The sequence below is a fragment of the Panulirus ornatus genome, chromosome 8, assembly GCF_036320965.1.
Source record: "Panulirus ornatus isolate Po-2019 chromosome 8, ASM3632096v1, whole genome shotgun sequence".
Lineage (NCBI taxonomy): Eukaryota > Metazoa > Arthropoda > Malacostraca > Decapoda > Palinuridae > Panulirus > Panulirus ornatus.
Genome location: NC_092231.1, coordinates 16,896,237 through 16,919,048, shown reverse-complemented (window position 1 = coordinate 16,919,048; position 22,812 = coordinate 16,896,237). Strand labels below are relative to the sequence as shown.

Below are 22,812 nucleotides of genomic sequence, written 5' to 3'. Positions count from 1 at the left end.
ATTCTTTCATCTGTTTCCTTGCGCTACCTTGCTAACGCAGGAGACAGCGACAAATTTGAGGTATAAAGATGGGAAACAGAAGGAGTCACGTGGGGAGTGCTCATCTTCCTCGTAGACTCAGATTGGGGTGTCTAAATGTGTGTGGATGTAACCAAGATGTAAAAAAAGGAGAGATAGGTAATATGTTTGAGGAAAGGAACCTGGATGTTTTGGCTGTGAGTGAAATGAAGCTCAAGGGAAAAGGGGAAGAGTGGTTTGGGAATGTCTTGGGAGTAAAGTCAGGGGTTAGTGAGAGGACAAGAGCAAGGGAAGGAGTAGCAGTACTCCTGAAACAGAAGTTGTGGGAGTATGTGATAGAATGTAAGAAAGTAAATTCTCGATTAATATGGGTAAAACTGAAAGTTGATGGAGAGAGATGGGTGATTATTGGTGCATATGCACCTGGGCATGAGAAGAAAGATCATGAGAGGCAAGTGTTTTGGGAGCAGCTGAATGAGTGTGTTAATGATTTTGATGCACGTGACCGGGTTATAGTGATGGGTGATTTGAATGCAAAGGTGAGTAATGTGGCAGTTGAGGGAATAATTGGTATACACGGGGTGTTCAGTGTTGTAAATGGAAATGGTGAAGAGCTTGTAGATTTATGTGCTGAAAAAGGACTGGTGATTGGGAATACCCAGTTTAAAAAGCGAGATATACATAAGTATACGTATGTAAGTAGGAGAGATGGCCAGAGAGCGTTATTGGATTACGTGTTAATTGACAGGCGTGCGAAAGAGACTTTTGGATGTTAATGTGCTGAGAGGTGCAACTGGAGGGATGTCAGATCATTATCTTGTGGAGGCTAAGGTGAAGATTTGTATGGGTTTTCAGAAAAGAAGAGTGAATGTTGGGGTGAAGAGGGTGGTGAGAGTAAGTGAGCTTGGGAAGGAGACTTGTGTGAGGAAGTACCAGGAGAGACTGAGTACAGAATGGAAAAAGGTGAGAACAATTTAAGTAAGGGGAGTGGGGGAGGAATGGGATGTATTTAGGGAATCAGTGATGGATTGTGCAAAAGATGCTTGTGGCATGAGAAGCGTGGGAGGTGGGTTGATTAGAAAGGGTAGTGAGTGGTGGGATGAAGAAGTAAGATTATTAGTGAAAGAGAAGAGAGAGGCATTTGGACGATTTTTGCAGGGAAAAAATGCAATTGAGTGGGTGATGTATAAAAGAAAGAGACAGGAGGTCAAAGGAAAGGTGCAAGAGCTGAAAATGAGGGCAAATGAGAGTTGGGGTAAGAGAGTATCATTAAATTTTAGGGAGAATAAAAAGATGTTCTGAAAGGAGGTAAATAAAGTGCATAAGACAAGGGAGCAAATGGGAACTTCAGTGAAGGGCGCTAATGGGGAGGTGATAATAAGTAGTTGTGATGTGAGAAGGAGATGGAGTGAGTATTTTGAAGGTTTGTTGAATGTGTTTGATAATAGAGTGGCAGATATAGGGTGTTTTGGACGAGGTGGTGTGCAAAGTGAGAGGGTTAGGGAAAATGATTTGGTAAACAGAGAAAAGGTAGTAAAAGCTTTGCGGAAGATGAAAGCTGGCAAGGCAGCAGGTTTGGATGGCATTGCAGTGGAATCTATTAAAAAAGGGGGTGACTGTATTGTTGACTGGTTGGTAAGGTTATTTAATGTATGTATGACTCATGGTCATACATACTCCCACTCTTCTCATGCTTGTGGCATGAGAAGAGTGGGAGGTGGGCTGTTTAGAAAGGGTAGTGAGTGGTGGGATGAAGAAGTAAGAGTATTAGTGAAAGAGAAGAGAGAGGCATTTGGACGATTTTTGCAGGGAAAAAATGCAATTGAGTGGGAGAAGTATAAAAGAAAGAGACAGGAGGTCAAGAGAAAGGTGCAAGAGGTGAAAAAAGGGCAAATGAGAGTTGGGGTGAGAGACTATCAGTAAATTTTAGGGAGAATAAAAAGATGTTCTGGAAGGAGGTAAATAGGGTGCGTAAGACAAGGGAGCAAATGGGAACTTCAGTGAAGGGCGTAAATGGGGAGGTGATAACAAGTAGTGGTGATGTGAGAAGGAGATGGAATGAGTATTTTGAAGGTTTGTTGAATGTGTCTGATGACAGAGTGGCAGATATAGGGTGTTTTGGTCGAGGTGGTGTGCAAAGTGAGAGGGTTAGGGAAAATGATTTGGTAAACAGAGAAGAGGTAGTAAAAGCTTTGCGGAAGATGAAAGCCGGCATGGCAGCAGGTTTGGATGGTATTGCAGTGGAATTTATTAAAAAAGGGGGTGACTGTATTGTTGACTGGCTGGTAAGGTTATTTAATGTATGTATGACTCATGGTGAGGTGCCTGAGGATTGGCGGAATGCGTGCATAGTGCCATTGTACAAAGGCAAAGGGGATAAGAGTGAGTGCTCAAATTACAGAGGTATAAGTTTGTTGAGTATTCCTGGTAAATTATATGGGAGGGTATTGATTGAGAGGGTGAAGGCATGTACAGAGCATCAGATTGGGGAAGAGCAGTGCGGTTTCAGAAGTGGTAGAGGATGTGTGGATCAGGTGTTTGCTTTGAAGAATGTATGTGAGAAATACTTAGAAAAGCAAATGGATTTGTATGTAGCATTTATGGATCTGGAGAAGGCATATGATAGAGTTGATAGAGATGCTCTGTGGAAGGTATTAAGAATATATGGTGTGGGAGGCAAGTTGTTAGAAGCAGTGAAAAGTTTTTATCGAGGATGTAAGGCATGTGTACGTGTAGGAAGAGAGGAAAGTGATTGGTTCTCAGTGAATGTAGGTTTGCGGCAGGGGTGTGTGATGTCTCCATGGTTGTTTAATTTGTTTATGGATGGGGTTGTTAGGGAGGTAAATGCAAGAGTCCTGGAAAGAGGGGCAAGTATGAAGTCTGTTGGGGAAGAGAGAGCTTGGGAAGTGAGTCAGTTGTTGTTCGCTGATGATACAGCGCTGGTGGCTGATTCATGTGAGAAACTGCAGAAGCTGGTGACTGAGTTTTGTAAAGTGTGTGGAAGAAGAAAGTTAAGAGTAAATGTGAATAAGAGCAAGGTTATTAGGTACAGTAGGGTTGAGGGTCAAGTCAATTGGGAGGTGAGTTTGAATGGAGAAAAACTGGAGGAAGTGAAGTGTTTTAGATATCTGGGAGTGGATCTGTCAGCGGATGGAACCATGGAAGCGGAAGTGGATCATAGGGTGGGGGAGGGGGCGAAAATTTTGGGAGCCTTGAAAAATGTGTGGAAGTTAAGAACATTATCTCGGAAAGCAAAAATGGGTATGTTTGAAGGAATAGTGGTTCCAACAATGTTGTATGGTTGCGAGGCGTGGGCTATGGATAGAGTTGTGCGCAGGAGGATGGATGTGCTGGAAATGAGATGTTTGAGGAAAATGTGTGGTGTGAGGTGGTTTGATCGAGTAAGTAACGTAAGGGTAAGAGAGATGTGTGGAAATAAAAAGAGCGTGGTTGAGAGAGCAGAAGAGGGTGTTTTGAAATGGTTTGGGCACATGGAGAGAATGAGTGAGGAAAGATTGACCAAGAGGATATATGTGTCAGAGGTGGAGGGAATGAGGAGAAGAGGGAGACCAAATTGGAGGTGGAAAGATGTAGTGAAAAAGATTTTGTGTGATCGGGGCCTGAACATGCAGGAGGGTGAAAGGAGGGCAAGGAATAGAGTGAATTGGAGCGATGTGGTATACAGGGGTTGACGTGCTGTCAGTGGATTGAATCAAGGCATGTGAAGCGTCTGGGGTAAACCATGGAAAGCTGTGTAGGTATGTATATTTGCGTGTGTGGACGTGTGTATGTACATGTGTATGGGGGGGGGGGTTGGGCCATTTCTTTCGTCTGTTTCCTTGCGCTACCTCGCAAACGCGGGAGACAGCGACAAAGTATAAAAAAAAAAAAAAAAAAAAAATGACTCATGGTGAGGTGCCTGAGGATTGGCGGAATGCGTGCATAGTGCCATTGTACAAAGGCAAAGGGGATAAGAGTGAGTGCTCAATTTACAGAGGTATAAGTTTGTTGAGTATTCCTGGTAAATTATATGGGAGGATATTGATTGAGAGGGTGAAGGCATGTACAGAGCATCAGATAGGGGAAGAGCAGTGTGGTTTCAGAAGTGGTAGAGGATGTGTGGATCAGGTGTTTGCTTTGAAGAATGTATGTGAGAAATACTTAGAAAAGCAAATGGATTTGTATGTAGCATTTATGGATCTGGAGAAGGCATATGATAGAGTTGATGGAGATGCTCTGTGGAAGGTATTAAGAATATATGGTGTGGGAAGCAAGTTGTTAGAAGCAGTGAAAAGTTTTTATCGAGGATGTAAGGCATGTGTATGTGTAGGAAGAGAGGAAAGTGATTTGTTCTCAGTGAATGTAGGTTTGCGGCAGGGGTGTGTGATGTTTCCATGGTTGTTTAATTTGTTTTTGGATGGGGTTGTCAGGGAGGTGAATGCAAGAGTTTTGGAAAGAGGGGCAAGTATGAAGTCTGTTGTGGATGAGAGAGCTTGGGAAGTGAGTCAGTTGTTGTTCGCTGATGATACAGCGCTGGTGGCTGATTCATGTGAGAAACTGCAGAAGCTGGTGACTGAGTTTTGTAAAGTGTGTGAAGGAAGAAAGTTAAGAGGAAATGTGAATAAGAGCAAGGTTATTAGGTACAGTAGGGTTGAGGGTCAAGTCAATTGGGAGGTAAGTTTGAATGGAGAAAAACTGGAGGAAGTAAAGTGTTTTAGATATCTGGGAGTGAATCTGGCAGCGGATGGAACCATGGAAGTGGAAGTGAATCATAGGGTGGGGAAGGGGCGAAAATCCTGGGGGCCTTGAAGAATGTTTGGAAGTCGAGAACATTATCTCGGAAAGCAAAAATGGGTATGTTTGAAGGAATAGTGGTTCCAACAATGTTGTATGGTTGCGAGGCGTGGGCTATGGATAGAGTTGTTTGCAGGAGGGTGGATGTGCTGGAAATGAGATGTTTGAGGACAATGTGTGGTGTGAGGTGGTTTGATCGACTAAGTAATGTAAGGGTAAGAGAGATGTGTGGAAATAAAAAGAGCATGGTTGAGAGAGCAGAAGAAGGTGTTTCGAAATGGTTTGGGCACATGGAGAGAATGAGTGAGGAAAGATTGACCAAGAGGATATATGTGTCGGAGGTGGAGGGAACGAGGAGAAGTGGGAGACCAAATTGGAGGTGGAAAGATGGAGTGAAAAAGATTTTGAGTGATCGGGGCCTGAACATGCAGGAGGGTGAAAGGAGGGCAAGGAATAGAGTGAATTGGATCGATTTGGTATACTGGGGTTGACGTGCTGTCAGTGGATTGAATCAGGGCATGTGAAGCGTCTGGGGTAATCCATAGAAAGTTTTGTGGGGCCTTGATGTGGAAAGGGAGCTGTGGTTTCGGGCATTATTGCATGACAGCTAGAGACTGAGTGTGAACGAATGGGGCCTTGTTGTCTTTTCTTAGCGCTACCTCGCACACATGAGGGGGGAGGGGGATGGTATTCCATGTGTGGCGAGGTGGCGATGGGAATGAATAAAAGGAGACAGTGTGAATTGTGTGCATGGGTATATATGTATGTGTCTGTGTGTGTATATATATATGTGTACATTGAGATGTATAGGTATGTATATTTGCGTGTGTGGACGTGTATGAATATACATGTGTATGGGGGTGGGTTGGGCCATTTCTTTTGTCTGTTTCCTTGCGCTACCTCACAAACGCGGGAGACAGCGACAAAGCAAAATAAAATAAATAAATAAATAAGAATGTATAAGCTGTATGAGAGGATAGTGATTGAGAGAGTGAAGGCATGTACAGAACATCATATTAGGCAGAGGAGTATGCTTTCTGGAGTGGTAGAGAATATGTGGGTTAGGTGAGTAGATATGTCGTCCACTCCCCCCTCATTCAGCAGTAGACCACACCAACACATTGATGATTATATAACTTTTGTGTATTTTTTTTTTTACTAATGTTATCTCTCATTTTGCTCTTTTTACTCATTTCGATGGAATGTCTTGACCATTACCACTGTTAAAGGATTACATTTCCCAAAAAATGAAACACTATTAAGATATCAGTTGGCAATAAGCCAGGTTAGGCCACACAGAACCTGTTTGAAGTGCCAAGGTCAGATTTTATTGTGCCATCAAGGCTGTCACACCATTTCATCACCTTGTCTTTTTACCATGGCTCTAGTCTCTCAATCTGACTTTTATTTGCCTATCTTTTATATACATTTTCTGGGAGTCTTTCCTTCTCCATAGTTTAGATGGCATTGAATAATGGAGATGCTTTTCCAGTGCTTTTACATTATGTGCTTGAAAAGTTGGTGTAAGATAGACTTGTAAGAATTTAATTTTTTAATAAGGTAATAGATCTATCTTTCTTAAATCTCTGAAGCTTGTTACCTCTTGGAACTCCCATTAAGGGTTGGCCATGGCAAAAGAGTCCACTTATCCCTCTCCTTACATGCATCCCTTGCATGCACTATATCATTCATTCTTTCTCTGTTTCTCTCCTGCCAGTATTCCTCCACCCTGTTTGCCCTTGTCACAGGTGGTCTTCCACTCATACCAACCCCTTTAATTGTACTATCATACACTTTCCTTGTAAACTCCCAGTCTTGCATTCTTTCCACATGCCCAAACCCCCTCAAAGGATAATGTTTCACCCATTCTTCCAATTCACAATTCACTCCCTTTGCATTCCATGCCATCTCACATCTCTCATACACCTTTTCATTTCTTTCTTCAATCCATCTTGTCACACCACATGCACTCCTCAAATAGCTCATCTATACAGCGTGGATTCTTGACCTCTGTGCCTTATTCCACATCCATGTTTCAGCTGCATTGGTCAGGGTTGGGAGGACTATGCTGTCCTTTAATCCTCTCTTCACTTCCAAACTTACACCTCTACCCTTCATTATTCTATTAAGGGACCAATTGACTCTTTTACCCTTTACTGCTGTCTCCCTTGTCTCTCCTTCCATATCACCACACTTACCCAAGACAGCTCCTAGATACTTAAATTCCCTCACCTCTTCCAGTCTTTCTCCCCCTATATCCACAGCACAATTTAGTGCACTTTCCTCTTTTGCTCTATATGGTTTTACAAAATCTATACTTTCACTCAGTTTCCTTTCAAACACCATTATTTTACTTTTACTTGCATTTACCTTCAATCTCCTTTGTCTACACACACATCATAAAACACTTACAACCTTCTGCAACTCCTCTTCACTCTCCGCAAACATTACAGTATCATCCACAAACAGGCTTGCCATTTGCCATCATATCTCCACCACACTCCTTGTCTACACCCTTTTTCCCAAGTTTTACTTTCATCTCTGTCATCGTTCCATCCATGTATAAATTATATGTATATGTCTTCCTCCAGTTGATGCATCTTCACTGTCAAGTACATCATCTCTATACTCTTGATAAACCAAAATTCATTACTCTACCAACAAACTCATCTTCACCTCAACCCCAACAAACACATCTTCACTTCACCCTTGACAAATACATCTTACTGCACACTTGACAAACATAAATTCACATCACTCTTGACAAGTGCAGTTTTACCTCATTGTTGACAAATTCATTGTCACATCACTCTCGACAGACAAATCTTCACTGCACCCTCATCACCACTGCTCTTAACAGTGTCAGGACAAACACTTTTTCACTATATCCTTGACACCTTTGTGCTTTGATCTGACCTCACTGATTATGTCATACATATGAACTAAACACCCTTGAAACCACCCTTGACCTGAGCCGTAAGGATTGTTTCAGAAGCTAGGGTTAGGATGCTGATTGTTGTAAGGAAAAAAAGAGAGAATGAAAGATAATAAGAAACTAAGCAAAAACCATGTTTCCTTACACTTGACAGTACCCTTGTTTGTTTCACTGTCAGCAAAGAATTTTAAGAGGGTCTCATGTTCTGCCTTGATATAATTTGTTTTGTTTCTAATTCCATACTGTTCAGTGAGTTAGTTTGCGTAAACACTCTTGTTTAGATTCTTTAATATTTCAGCTTTCTGCATGATAGTAAGAGAAATATGCTGTAAATGTGAAATTTGGGTAAGAACATTTAAAATTCAAATGTTTAAGCCTTGACTGTGTGCAGTATCCATTTGGGTGGTTGGTGCAGCTTAAAATCCGAACCTGTTTTGAAAAATATTTTTGGTTTACAGGTATAATAGCTGCCAACAAGGATTGGAGTCCTGAGGATTCCTGTCGCTTTCAGGAACTGGTGGAGTATCGTGAATTTGTGTCTGTTGTAATGGATGTAGAGAAGGAAAATGAATATTCTGTTACACTTTCTTTACAGTTGATTGATACGACTGATCCAAAGCTGGATATTTATATTGACCAGATTCTTGTAGATGAAGGACGAGCTGTAAAGAAAGGTACAAAGTATTAAAATGAATTTGTAAGTCTGTGTTGGTTGTTGGCATTGTTTGTGTGTTAACTGTTGCTGTCAGTTTTCATACATATGAAGAAAGGGGAGAAGTAATGCTTTCACATTTAATCAGTATATGATGGATATAGTGTTGCAAAACTTAAGTGGTTACTAATGCAGCTTTATTTTGAATCTGTAATTCATGATTTTGTCAAGTTGGTATGTTTAACATAGCCCATTTACTAAGTATACAGCATGCTGAATTATGACCTGTTCTTTGCATACCCCAGTTACTGTATGATAGCAGTTTGTCTTTTTACGAAAGGATAGATTTTATTATTTCAACCACTGGAGTCCATTAACCCTTTTCACTGCAGCGGGGTTGTATATACCACTTAATATTAATTCCTGTCCATTGTGGCCAGGACATTTGTTATAAGAATTCTTGCTTGAATCGGCTACTGAAGCCCCAAGGCAAAGTTTACAGCCTTTAATGCATCCTATGCTTTAGTACCAGATGCTACAGCCTAAATTTTTTCCACACTCTGGCCCACTTGATTTGGAGATATTAAGAATCCTTGTGTGAGATCAGCACCCTCAGGATATGTAATAATTTGTAAAGCATAGACTCTTACAAGATGATAGAAAATAGTGATGAAAACCTTTAGTACAGTAATTATACTTATTTGTGACAAAAACATATCTAAAAAATACCACATATACATCTCATATATGCCTGACAGTACTCATGATGTACCAGAGGTGCCTGGCAATGAAGCAACATAAGGTAAAGGGCTTATAGAACACATAAACAGTACAGTGTTTCAGTGTTTAAGTTAATGACAAATGTATGGAATTATTGTTTGAGAATGATTGAGAATTTCCTGTACACAGAGAGTACAGTGGTTGATTGGAAAGTGCAGTGAAAGGGTTAATAATACTAGGTACTCAGAAAGTTTGTTGTTTATACCTTCATGGAATTTACATTACAATGCTTATTTTATGAATCTCGTATGCATATGCTGATGCTTAAGAAAGTAGCAGTTCAGTTAGTTTTTATGTTTTGTTAAGCTTAGAAATACTATTGCAACTATCATAATATCCACAAATATTTTTCTTTTGCAGTTATGTAAATAAAAATTAATAAATAAGTAATATATTCAGTCGCTCTATGTCTGATAAGGGCACTACCACAGTATCATAGGAAACAGCAAGCAAGTATGAAAGAGGGAACAGAGAAGGGAACCAGGTGAGGATTTTCCCTCTAAGGCTCAATCTTCTGTTCTTGACGATATCTCTCTGACACAGAAAGTGGTGAATATGTATGAAAAGGAGAGAGAGTATATTTATTTTATTATACTTTGTTGCTGTCTCCCGCATTAGCGAGGTAGCGCAAGGAAACAGACAAAAGAATGGCCCAACCCACCCATGTACACATGTATATACATACACATCCACACACGCCCATATACATACCTATACATCTCGATGTATACATATGTATACACACACAGACATATACGTATATACACATGTACATAATTCATACTGTCTGCCCTTATTCATTCCCGTCACCACCGCCACTTGAAATAACAACTCCCTCCTCCTGCATGTGCGCAAGGTAGCGTTAGGAAAAGACACAAAGGCCACATTCGTTCTCACTCAGTCTCTAGCTGTCATGTATAATGCACTGAAACCACAGCTCCCTTTCCACATCCAGGCCCCACAAAACTTTCCATGGTTTACCTCAGACGCTTCACATGCCCTGGTTCAAGCCATTGACAGTACGTCGACCCCAGTATACCACATCGTTCCAATTCACTCTATTCCTTGCACTCCTTTCACCCTCCTGCATGTTCAGGCCCTGATCACTCAAAATCTTTTTCACTCCGTCTTTCCACCTCCAATTTGGTCTCCCACTTCTCCTCGTTCCCTCCACCTCCGACACATATATCCTCTTGATCAATCTTTCCTCACTCATTCTCTCCATGTGACCAAACCACTTCAAAACACCCTCTTCTGCTCTCTTAACCACACTCTTTTTATTATTACCGCACATCTCTCTTACCCTTTCATTACTTACCCGATCAAACCACCTCACACCTCATATTGTCCTCAAACATCATTTCCAGCACATCCACCCTCCTCTGCACAACTCTATCTAAAGCCCATGCCTCGCAACCATATAACATTGTTGTAACCACTATTCCTTCAAACATATATATATAATGGTAAATATATTCCATTCCATACTATTTGCCATTTCCCGCATTAGCGAGGTAGCGTTAAGAACAGAGGACTGGGCCTTTGAGGGAATATCCTCACCTGGCCCCTTTCTATGTTCCTTCTTTTGGAAAATGGAAAAAAAAAAAAATGAGAGGGGAGGATTTCCAGCCACCCACTCCCTCCCCTTTTAGTCGCCTTCTACGACACGCAGGGAATATGTGGGAAGTATTCTATCCCCAGGGATATATATATATATATATATATATATATATATATATATATATTAGTATTATTATTATTGTTATCAGTATTATTACAATGGTGGTGGCACAGGAGGCCCAGCTCCCCCATTTTGTTTAGACTTACTTGTATAGAATTGCAGTATGTTGTGAAAACTTTTGCTCCACACTCACACACAAACATAGAAGCAAACAAACAAACAAACAAGCAGAAACTCTTAAGAAGCTGCTGCTGCCCCCATGTTATTATTATATATAATTATCACAGAAACTTTCCCAAAGATTCTGCAGCTGAAGGGTGCAGTACTTCCAGTATAGACTCCTTTGAAACTAGGTTGTAATCCAAGTGGTATATCCTCACCAATGGTGACTTTTCCCACACAATTCATCCTCATGCAAGGGGGAGTCTGGTAACACACACACACACACACACACACACACACACACACACACACACACGTGTGTTTATGAGAGGGTGAATGGCATGCTTGGGATGGAGTGAATTGAAACAAAGTGGTGCACAGGGGTCGATGTGCTGTCATTGGACTGAACAGGGCATGTGAAGAATATGGGGTAAACCATGGAAAGGTCTCTGGAGCTTGTTTGTGGATAGGGAGCTGTGGTTTTTGGTGTATTACACATGAGAGCTAGGGAATGGAAGGGAGGAGATGTGGCCTTTCTTTGTCAGTGGCATTACCTTGCTAACATGGGGAACAGTGATGGAAAGTTCTGTGGGGCCTGGATGTGGAAAGGGAGCTGTGGTTTCGGTGCATTATTACATGACAGCTAGAGACTGAGTGTGAACGAATGGGGCCTTTGTTGTCTTTTCCTAGAACGCCATTTGGTAAACATGTGATTGTTTACCAAATGGCGTCCTAGATTCATCTCTTCGATGTATATCAATTGACTTATATTTCTCTCTTGTGTCTCCCCTGATGATGTGATTATTACATGAAAGTGCACTTGGGAACTTATCGTGTTTCATTTTCCCTGTGGACTCACAGGAATATATATATATATATATATATATATATATATATATATATATATTATTTTATATTTTTTTTTTATTATACTTTGTTGCTGTCTCCCGCGTTTGCGAGGTAGCGCAAGGAAACAGATGAAAGAAATGCCCCCCCCCCCCATACACATGTATATACATACGTCCACACACGCAAATATCCATACCTACACAGCTTTCCATGGTTTACCCCAGACGCTTCACATGCCCTGATTCAATCCACTGACAGCACGTCAACCCCGGTATACCACATCGATCCAATTCACTCTATTTCTTGCCCTCCTTTCACCCTCCTGCATGTTCAGGCCCCAATCACACAAAATCTTTTTCACTCCATCTTTCCACCTCCAATTTGGTCTCCCACTTCTCCTCGTTCCCTCCACCTCCGACACATATATCCTCTTGGTCAATCTTTCCTCACTCATTCTCTCCATGTGCCCAAACCATTTCAAAACACCCTCTTCTGCTGTCTCAACCATGCTCTTTTTATTTCCACACATCTCTCTTGCCCTTACGTTACTTACTTGATCAAACCACCTCACACCACACATTGTCCTCAAACATCTCATTTCCAGCACATCCATCCTCCTGCACACAACTCTATCCATAGCCCATGCCTCACAACCATACAACATTGTTGGAACCACTATTCCTTCAAACATACCCATTTTTGCTTTCCGAGATAATGTTCTCGACTTCCACACATTCTTCAAGGCTCCCAGAATTTTCGCCCCCTCCCCCACCCTATGATCCACTTCCGCTTCCATGATTCCATCCGCTGCCAGATCCACTCCCAGATATCTAAAACACTTTACTTCCTCCAGTTTTTCTCCATTCAAACTTACCTCCCAATTGACTTGACCCTCAACCCTACTGTACCTAATAACCTTGCTCTTTTTCACATTTACTCTTACCTTTCTTCTTTCACACACTTTACACCAAACTCAGTCACCAGCTTCTGCAGTTTCTCACATGAATCAGCCACCAGCGCTGTATCATCAGCGAACAACAACTGACTCACTTCCCATATATATATATATATATATATATATATATATATATATATATATATAGGTTAGGTTAGGTTATCCCTGGGGATAGGGGAGAAAGAATACTTCCCACGTAGTCCCTGCGTGTCGTAGAAGGTGACTAAAAGGGGAGGGAGTGGGGGGCTGGAAATCCTCCCCTCTTGTTTTTTTTTTTTTTTTTTAAATTTCCAAAAGAAGGAACAGAGAAAGGGGCGAGGTGAGGATATTCCCTCAGAGGCCCAGTCCTCTGTTCTTAACGCTACCTTGCTAATGCGGGAAATGGCAAATAGTTTGAAAGAAAAAGAAAATATATATATATATATATATATATATATATATATATATATATATATATATATATGTATATATAATATTTTTTTTTGCTTTGTTGCATATATATATATATATATATATATATATATATATATATATATATATATATATATATATATATATATATTATCCCTGGGGATAGGGGATGGGGATAACGAATACTTCCCATGTATTTCCTGCGCATAAAAAGTGACTAAAAGGGGAGGGAGCAAGGGGGCTGGAAATCCTTCCCTCTTAATTTTAATTTTACTGAAAGAAGGAACAGAGAAAGGGGTCAAATGAGGATGTTCCCTTTAAGGCTCATTCCTCTGTTCTTAATGCTACTTCTCTTGTGTGAGAAATGGCAAATATGTATTAAGAAAAATATACATGTGTGTTTGTGTATGTAAGTATGCATCTATGTGTGTGATCCTAGTCGAGGCTGTATCATTATCACTTGATGAAACAGAGGACAGTTTCATCAAGGGACTTCTCATGCAAAAGGCGTCCATCATTTCATGTGTGGTGGGGTGGCGACGGGAATGTATGAAGGCAGCAAGTATGAATATGTACATGTGTACATATGTATATGTCTGTGTATGTATGTATATGTTGGAATGTATATGTATGTATAAGTGCATGTATGGGCTTTTATGTATATGCATGTGTATGTAGGTGAATTTGGCCATTCATTCGTCTGTTTCCTTGTGCTACCTTGCTGACTCGGGAGATGGCTATTAGGTATAATGAAATGTATATATATATATATTTATTTATTTATCTTATTTTATTATACTTTGTCGCTGTCTCCTGCGTTAGCGAGGTAGCACAAGGAAACAGACGAAAGAATGGCCCAACCCACCCACATACAAATATATATACATACACATCCACACATACACATATACATACCTATACATCTCAGTGTATATATATATATATATATATATATATATATATATATATATATATATATATATATATATATATACACACACACAGACATATACTTATATACACATGTACATGATTCATACATATACATACATGTATATATGTATGTATATGTATATATATTCCTTATCCCTGGGGATAGGGGAGAGAGAATACTTCCCATGTATTCCCTGCTTGTCATAGAAGGCAACTAAAAGGGGAGGGAGTGGGGAGCTGGAAATCCTCCCCTCTCGTTTTTTGATTTTCCAAAAGAGGAACAGAAAATGGGGGCAATTGAGGATACTCCCTCAAAGGCTCAGACCTCTGTTCTTAATGCTAACTCATATGTGGGAAATGGCAAATAGTATGAAAAAAAAGATATATATATATATATATATATATATATATATATATATATATATATATATTTTTTTTTAAACTATTCGCCATTTCCCGCGTTAGCGAGGTAGCGTTAAGAACAGAGGAATGGGCCTTTGAGGGAATATCCTTACCTGGCCCCCTTCTCTGTTCCTTTTGGAAAATTAAAAAAAAAATAATGAGAAGGGAGGATTTCCAGCCCCCCGCTCCCTCCCCTTTTAGTCGCCTTATACGACACGCAGGGAATACGTGGGAAGTATTCTTTCTCCCCTATTTTCCAAAAGAAGGAACAGAGAATTGGGCCAGGTGAGGGTATTCCCTCAAAGGCCCAGTCCTCTGTTCTTAACGCTACCTCGCTAATGCGGGAAATGGCGAATAGTGTGAAAGAAAAAGAAATATATATATATATAATATATTATTACGTGACAGCTAGAGACTGAGTGTGAATGAATGTGGCCTTTGTTGTCTTTTCCTAGCGCTACTTCGCACACATGAGGGAGGAGGGGGTTGTTATTTCGTGTGGCGAGGTGGCGATGGGAATGAATAAAGGCAGACAGTATGAATTAATTACATGTGTATATATGTATATGTCTGTGTGTGTATATATATGTATACATTGAGATGTATAGGTATGTATATTTGCGTGTGTGGACGTGTATGTATATACATATGTATGTGGGTGGGTTGGGCCATTCTTTCGTCTGTTTCCTTGCACTACCTCGCAAACGCGGGAGACAGCGACAAAGTATAAAAAAAAAAAAAAAAAATATATATATATATATATATATATATATATATATATATATATATATATATATATATATATATATATATATATGTATATATATATATACATATATATATATTCCTATGAGTCCACAGGGAAATGGAACATGATAAGTTCCCAAAGTGCACCCTCTTGAAATAATCACATCATCAGGGGAGATACAAGAAAGAAATATAACAGTTGATGTACAACAAAGAGACATTTGCTAGGATGCTATTTGGTAAACAAGTGACTACTCGAATGTTGGTTAGGTGTGTTCAAGTCTGGCAACAAGTGTATCATAAACTTATTATGTGGACAAAAAGGGGAATGGTTTGCAGATTCTCTCAACAATGATAGACCTTCACTTTGTGTATTTAATGATAGAAGATTCAGTGATATTTCTCGTGGCACAGGAGTTAGAGTCAGTAACTGAGATGGCATTACTTCAGTCTGTACAATGATCATAATTTGTAACATGATTAAACAAGGCATTTGAATCTTGTCCTTTTCATATATATATATATATATATATATATATATATATATATATATATATATATATATATATATATATATTTCCAAAAGGAGGAACATAGAAGGGGGTTAAGTGAGGATATTCCCTCAAAGGCTCAGTCCTCTCTTCTTAACGCTACCTCGATAATGCAGGAAATGGCAAATAGTATGAAAAAGAAAAAAAGAAAAAAAAAATATATATATATATATATATATATATATATATATATATATATATATATATATATATATATTTTTTTTTTTTCTTTTTTTCTTTTTCATACTATTTGCCATTTCCTGCATTATCGAGGTAGCGTTAAGAAGAGAGGACTGAGCCTTTGAGGGAATATCCTCACTTAACCCCCTTCTATGTTCCTCCTTTTGGAAAATCAAAAACAAGAGGGAAGGATTTCTAGCCTCCGTTTCCTCCCCTTTTAGTTGCCTTCTACAACACGCAGGGAATACATGGAAAGTAATCTTTCTCCCCTATCCCCAGGGTAGTGATTGGTTCCCAATGAATGCTGGTTTGCGGCAGGGGTGCATGATGGCTCCATGGTTGTTTAATTTGTTTATGGATGGGGTTGTTAGGGAGGTGAATGCAAGAGTTTTGAAGAGAGGGGCAAGTATGCAGTCTGTTGTGGATGAGAGGGCTTGGAAAGTGAGTCAGTTGTTGTTTGCTGATGATACAGCACTGGTGGCTGATTCGATTAAGAAACTGCAAAAGTTGGTGACTGAGTTTAGTAAAGTGTGTGAAAGAAAGCTGAGAGTAAATGTGAATAAGAGCAAGGTCATTAGGTACAGTAGGGTTGAGGGACAAGTCAATTGGGAGGTATGTTTGAATGGAGAAAAACTGGAGGAAGTGAAGTGTTTTGATATCTGGGAGTGGATTTCACAGTGGATGGAACCATGGAAGCAGGAGTAAGTCACAGGGTGGGAGAGGGGGCAAAGGTTCTGGGAGTGTTGAAGAGTGTGTGGAAGGTGAGAGCATTATGTTGGAGAGCAAAAATGGGTATGTTTGAAGGAATAGTGGTTCCAACAGTGTTATATGGTTGTGAGGCATGGGCTATAGAAGGGGTTGTGCGGAGGAGGGTGGATGTGTTGGAAATGAGATGTTTGTGGTGTGAGATAGTTTGATCGAGTAAGTGGTTGAGAGAGCAGAAGAGGATGTATTGAAATGGTTTTGTCACATGAAGAGAATGAGTGAGGAAAGATGAGGAAAGAGGATATATGTGTCAGAGGTGGAGGGAATGAGAAGTGGGAGACCAAATTGTAGGTGGAAAGAGGAGTGAAAAAGATTTTGAGCGATTGGGGCCTGAACATACAGGAGGGCGTAAGGTTTGCAAGGAATAGAGTGAATTGGTATGATGTGGTATACTGGGGTCAACGTGCTGTCAATGGATTGAACCAGGGCATGTGAAGCATGTGGGTTAAACCATGGAAAGTTTTGTAGGGCCTGGATGTGGAAAGGGAGCTATGGTTTCGGTGCATTACACATTACAGCTAGAGACTGAGTATGAATGAATGTGGCTTTTGTTGTCTTTTCCTTGCGCTACCTTGTGCACACATGGGGGGAGGGGGGTGCCATTTCATGTGTGGCGGCAGGAATGGATGAAGGCAGCAAGTATGAATATGTATGTGTTTGTATGCACATGTCTGTGTATGTATATGTATGCATACGTTGAAATGTATAGGTATGCATATGTGTGTGTGTGTGGGCATTTATGTATGTACATGTGTATGTTGGTGGGTTGGGCAATTCTTTCGTCTGTTTCCTTGCACTACTTCGTTAACGTGGGAGACAGCAGCAAAGTTTAATAAATGATAGAATAAATGATATTTATATATATATATATATATATATATATATATATATATATATATATATATATATATATATATATATATATTTATTTATTTATATTATTCATTATACATAATTGCTGTTACCTGCATCAGCAAGGTAGTGCCAGGAAACAGACAAAGAATGGCCCATCTGTTCATATACACATATTTTTTTTTTTTTTTTTTTTTTTTTTTTTGCTTTGTCGCTGTCTCCCGCGTTTGCGAGGTAGCGCAAGGAAACAGACGAAAGAAATGGCCCAACCCACCCCCATACACATGTATATACATACGTCCACACACGCAAATATACATACCTACACAGCTTTCCATGGTTTACCCCAGACGCTTCACATGCCTTGATTCAATCCACTGTCAGCACGTCAACCCCGGTATACCACATCGCTCCAATTCACTCTATTCCTTGCCCTCCTTTCACCCTCCTGCATGCTCAGGCCCAGATCACACAAAATCTTTTTCACTCCATCTTTCCACCTCCAATTTGGTCTCCCTCTTCTCCTCGTTCCCTCCACCTCCGACACATATATTCTCTTGGTCAATCTTTCCTCACTCATTCTCTCCATGTGCCCAAACCACTTCAAAACACCCTCTTCTGCTCTCTCAACCATGCTCTTTTTATTTCCACACATCTCTCTTACCCTTACGTTACTTACTCGATCAAACCACCTCACACCACACATTGTCCTCAAACATCTCATTTCCAGCACATCCATCCTCCTGCGCACAACTCTATCCATAGCCCACGCCTCGCAACCATACAACATTGTTGGAACCACTATTCCTTCAAACATACCCATTTTTGCTTTCCGAGATAATGTTCTTGACTTCCACACATTCTTCAAGGCTCCCAGAATTTTCGCCCCCTCCCCCACCCTATGATCCACTTCCGCTTCCATGGTTCCATCCGCTGCCAGATCCACTCCCAGATATCTAAAACACTTCACATCCTCCAGTTTTTCTCCATTCAAACTCATCTCCCAATTGACTTGACCCTCAACCCTACTGTACATAATAACCTTGCTATTATTCACATTTACTCTTAACTTTCTTCTTTCACACACTTTACCAAACTCAGTCACCAGCTTCTGCAGTTTCTCACATGAATCAGCCACCAGCACTGTATCATCAGCGAACAACAACTGACTCACTTCCCAAGCTCTCTCATCCCCAACAGACTTCATACTTGCTCCTCTTTCCAAAACTCTTGCATTCACCTCCCTAACAACCCCATCCATAAACAAATTAAACAACCATGGAGACATCACACACCCCTGCCGCAAACCTACATTCACTGAGAACCAATCACTTTCCTCTCTTCCTACACGTACACATGCCTTACATCCTCGATAAAAACTTTTCACTGCTTCTAACAACTTGCCTCCCACACCATATATTCTTAATACCTTCCACAGAGCATCTCTATCAACTCTATCATATGCCTTCTCCAGATCCATAAATGCTACATACAAATCCATTTGCTTTTCTAAGTATTTCTCACATACATTCTTCAAAGCAAACACCTGATCCACACATCCTCTACCACTTCTGAAACCACACTGCTCTTCCCCAATCTGATGCTCTGTACATGCCTTCACCCTCTCAATCAATATCCTCCCATATAATTTACCAGGAATACTCAACAAACTTATACCTCTGTAATTTGAGCACTCACTCTTATCCCCTTTGCCTTTGTACAATGGCACTATGCACGCATTCCGCCAATCCTCAGGCACCTCACCATGAGTCATACATACATTAAATAACCTTACCAACCAGTCAACAACACAGTCACCCCCTTTTTTCATAAATTCCACTGCAATACCATCCAAACCTGCTGCCTTGCCGGCTTTCATCTTCCGCAAAGCTTTTACTACCTCTTCTCTGTTTACCAAATCATTTTCCCTAACCCTCTCACTTTGCACACCACCTTGACCAAAACACCCTATATCTGCCACTCTATCATCAAACACATTTAACAAACCTTCAAAATACATATATATATATATATATATATATATATATATATATATATATATATATATATATATATATATACATAAGCATCCATACACGCACATATACATACGTGTATATATTAACACATACAAGCATATACATACAAATACACAGACATATACATATATACACATGTACATATTCATACTTGCTTGCCTTCATCTATTCCTGTTGCTACCCTGCCACACAGGAAACAGCATTGCTACCCCCTGCCTCAGTGAGGTAGTATCAGGAAAACAGACAAAAAAGGCCACATTTTTTCATAATCAGTCTTTATCTGTCATGTGTAGTGCACCAAAACCATAGCTTCCTATCCACATTCAGGCCCCACAGACCTTGTACAAGGAAGAGACGTAGCTAAGACGCCATTGGTATCAGAATTAAGAAAGCCAAGTCACAAGAAAGTCTGGAGGCTTTAAATTTTCCCACCGTAGAAGAGAGAAAACTGACCTGATTACAGTTTTCAAGTGTCTAAGACAGGTCAATGATGTATACAGTGAACTGTTCTTCAAGAGATGTAGCAATCATAGGATATAACATGAAATTTTGCAAGAAACTTGTTTAAAAAGGTGTGAAGTATAAGAGTGGTGGATGATTGGAATGAAATGACTTAAGGACATGATTAATGGAAACACCATACTTAAATTTAAGAAGTTGTATGACAGTAGAGGATGCTCAAAAGATGGGGCTCCTTGAGTGTAAAACTCCCTTTCTGTGCAATACAAATAGGAAATGACATGCACACACACATACAAACACGTTTGCTTTATATTTTTATCTTTCTATTTTAGGGCAGGTTACTTGATTTTAAACTAATGGACTGGAGTTCACTAGTTATGTAGACTCTATTGCCCTGGCCACTCCCATGAGGGAGTTTCAATTGGGAATGGGCATCAGAGATATAGATAGGTACTTTATATATATGTATATATATATATATATATATATATATATATATATATATATATATATATATATATATATATATATATTTTTTTTTTTTTTTTTATACTTTATATATATATATATATATATATATATATATATATATATATATATATATATATATATATATATATATATATATATATCTTTCTTTCTTTCTTTCAAACTATTCGCCATTTCCCGCATTAGTGAGGTAGCGTTAAGAACAGAGGACTGGGACTTTGAGGGAATACCCTCACCTGGCCCAATTCTCTGTTCCTCCTTTTGGAAAATTAAAAAAAACTGAGAGGGGAGGATTTCCAGCCCCCCGCTCCCTCCCCTTTTAGTCGCCTTCTATGACACGCAGGGAATACGTGGGAAGTATTCTTAATCCCCTATCCCCAGGGAATATATATATATATATATATATATATATATATATATATATTTTTTTTTTTTTTCAAACTATTCGCCATTTCCCGCGTTAGCGAGGTAGCGTTAAGAACAGACAGCTGGGCCATTGAGGGAATATCCTCACCTGGCCCCCTTCTCTGTTCCTTCTTTTGGAAAATTAAAAAAAATTGAGAGGGGAGGATTTCCAGCCCCCCGCTCCCTTCCCTTTTAGTCGCCTTCTACGACACGCAGGGAATACGTGGGAAGTATTCTTTCTCCCCTATCCCCAGGGATATACATTTTTCCCAGACCCAGATCAAGAATTTTTTTCAGGATTTTGCTACATATTCTGAAGCCATAGTTCATCTCCTGTGTGATAGCTCTTTTCTGTCAGGTGAGAGTTGGTCATTAGCGCTGTTGATCCTGGAAAGGCTAAGGCATGTATAAGCAGGAGTTTATGATCCAGTCCCTAATGTTACAGGGCGAATAGAGGTTTTTTGAGTCACATGTGATTTGGGCTGATTTGTTGCTGTGTAAATTGCTTCAGCCTGGTTTGTTCTCTGGCTGCTTCCCAAAATACCCTTGAAGAAGAAAAAAAATCATATGTAAACTACAGATTAAAATGAATAAAAAAAAAGCAAAACTCCCAACTAAAAAAAAAATGGTCGATTCCAATACTTTTTTTACATTTCTGCTTTGGTGTTCTTTCCATTTTATCCAGACAGAGGAACAGGTGTGACTAGTCTGGCCTAGTCATTATAGACCAAATAGCTCCAATCCAAAACATAACGTTGGAAAAAAACAGTATTTGTATTTTTGAAGATTACTATTAGTCATGGTCTCAAAACCCGAAAATGCTTAATATTAAGTAATGTCATGGATTTGTATTTTATTTATTTGGACTTCAGATGTGCAAAACAGCTGCAGCTTTCCAAAAAGTGTAACTCAAAAATAATCTTTTTTGTTATTAGTATAGCCACTGATACCTAAGATATATTTTCAGTTTCACTTCTCAGGTTTGTTTACCTTTGCTTTACAAATCTTTCTCAACTTCCCAACTATAATAAGTTGAGAATTACATAATGATATTACCTCAATGCTAATTCATTTTATACCAATGAATGAATGCCCAGGTGGTTGGAAAATATATGAGTTATTGTTATATTTTTTAAGTCTTTATGGGATGCAAATAAAATCCTATGAAATACTCAAAATAATAAAACCATGAGAAATATTTTGACTTTCTCTCTTCCCTAGAATTATATTATAAACAGTATTTTTCATATACAATGATGTATACAAGATGGAAGGATTTCTTTGAAAAAATGGAATGTCTGAGAGTTATTGGTATTAAAGGAAAATTCATGGAGGTTTTCAAAATTTTTGTAATGAAGAATAACTTGATAAAACTATGAGTAAACTTAGTGAGGAATTTGATGTAATAATTGAAATGTATTTATTATGTGGTCTCTATAAGAACATTATTAACAGTATAGAAATAAGTGTAGAATTAGGGGGGACTGAAAAGTACTGGAAGTTGATGTTACTATGTTCAGATGATTTAAGTATTTGCTGAATTAGCAAAAGAACTACAGGTATTGGCTAGTACTTCTTGAAGGGCTGACAAGGATAGATTACTCTCGTCACCATTTCCCACCATACTAAGGTAGTGTCAGGAGCTGTTGAATATTGATCTCATTGATATTGACTTTCTAACTGTTATAAATGATGTTCACAAAACAAAGCCCTTCATGTACCATTCTGGGTTTCCTTTGGCATGTTACCC

The 22,812-nt window shown here is 39.4% G+C and overlaps 1 protein-coding gene across 5 annotated transcripts in view; it reads left to right on the top strand.

Annotated features, from left to right (window-relative positions):
- LOC139749847 (tudor domain-containing protein 7-like) overlaps positions 1 to 22,812 on the top strand; it is a 406,719-nt gene that overhangs the window by 325,326 nt on the left and 58,581 nt on the right. For 4 of the 5 annotated variants that reach the window (XM_071664167.1, XM_071664165.1, XM_071664168.1 and 1 more), the window contains one exon: positions 8,206 to 9,577. The exons of the other annotated variant lie outside the window; for it this stretch is intronic. In XM_071664167.1, coding sequence (XP_071520268.1) covers positions 8,206 to 8,435 — 230 coding nt within the window. In that variant the 3' untranslated portion in view covers positions 8,436 to 9,577. Of the gene's footprint in view, positions 1 to 8,205; positions 9,578 to 22,812 lie in introns of those variants that run through there. 5 annotated transcript variants of the gene reach the window in all.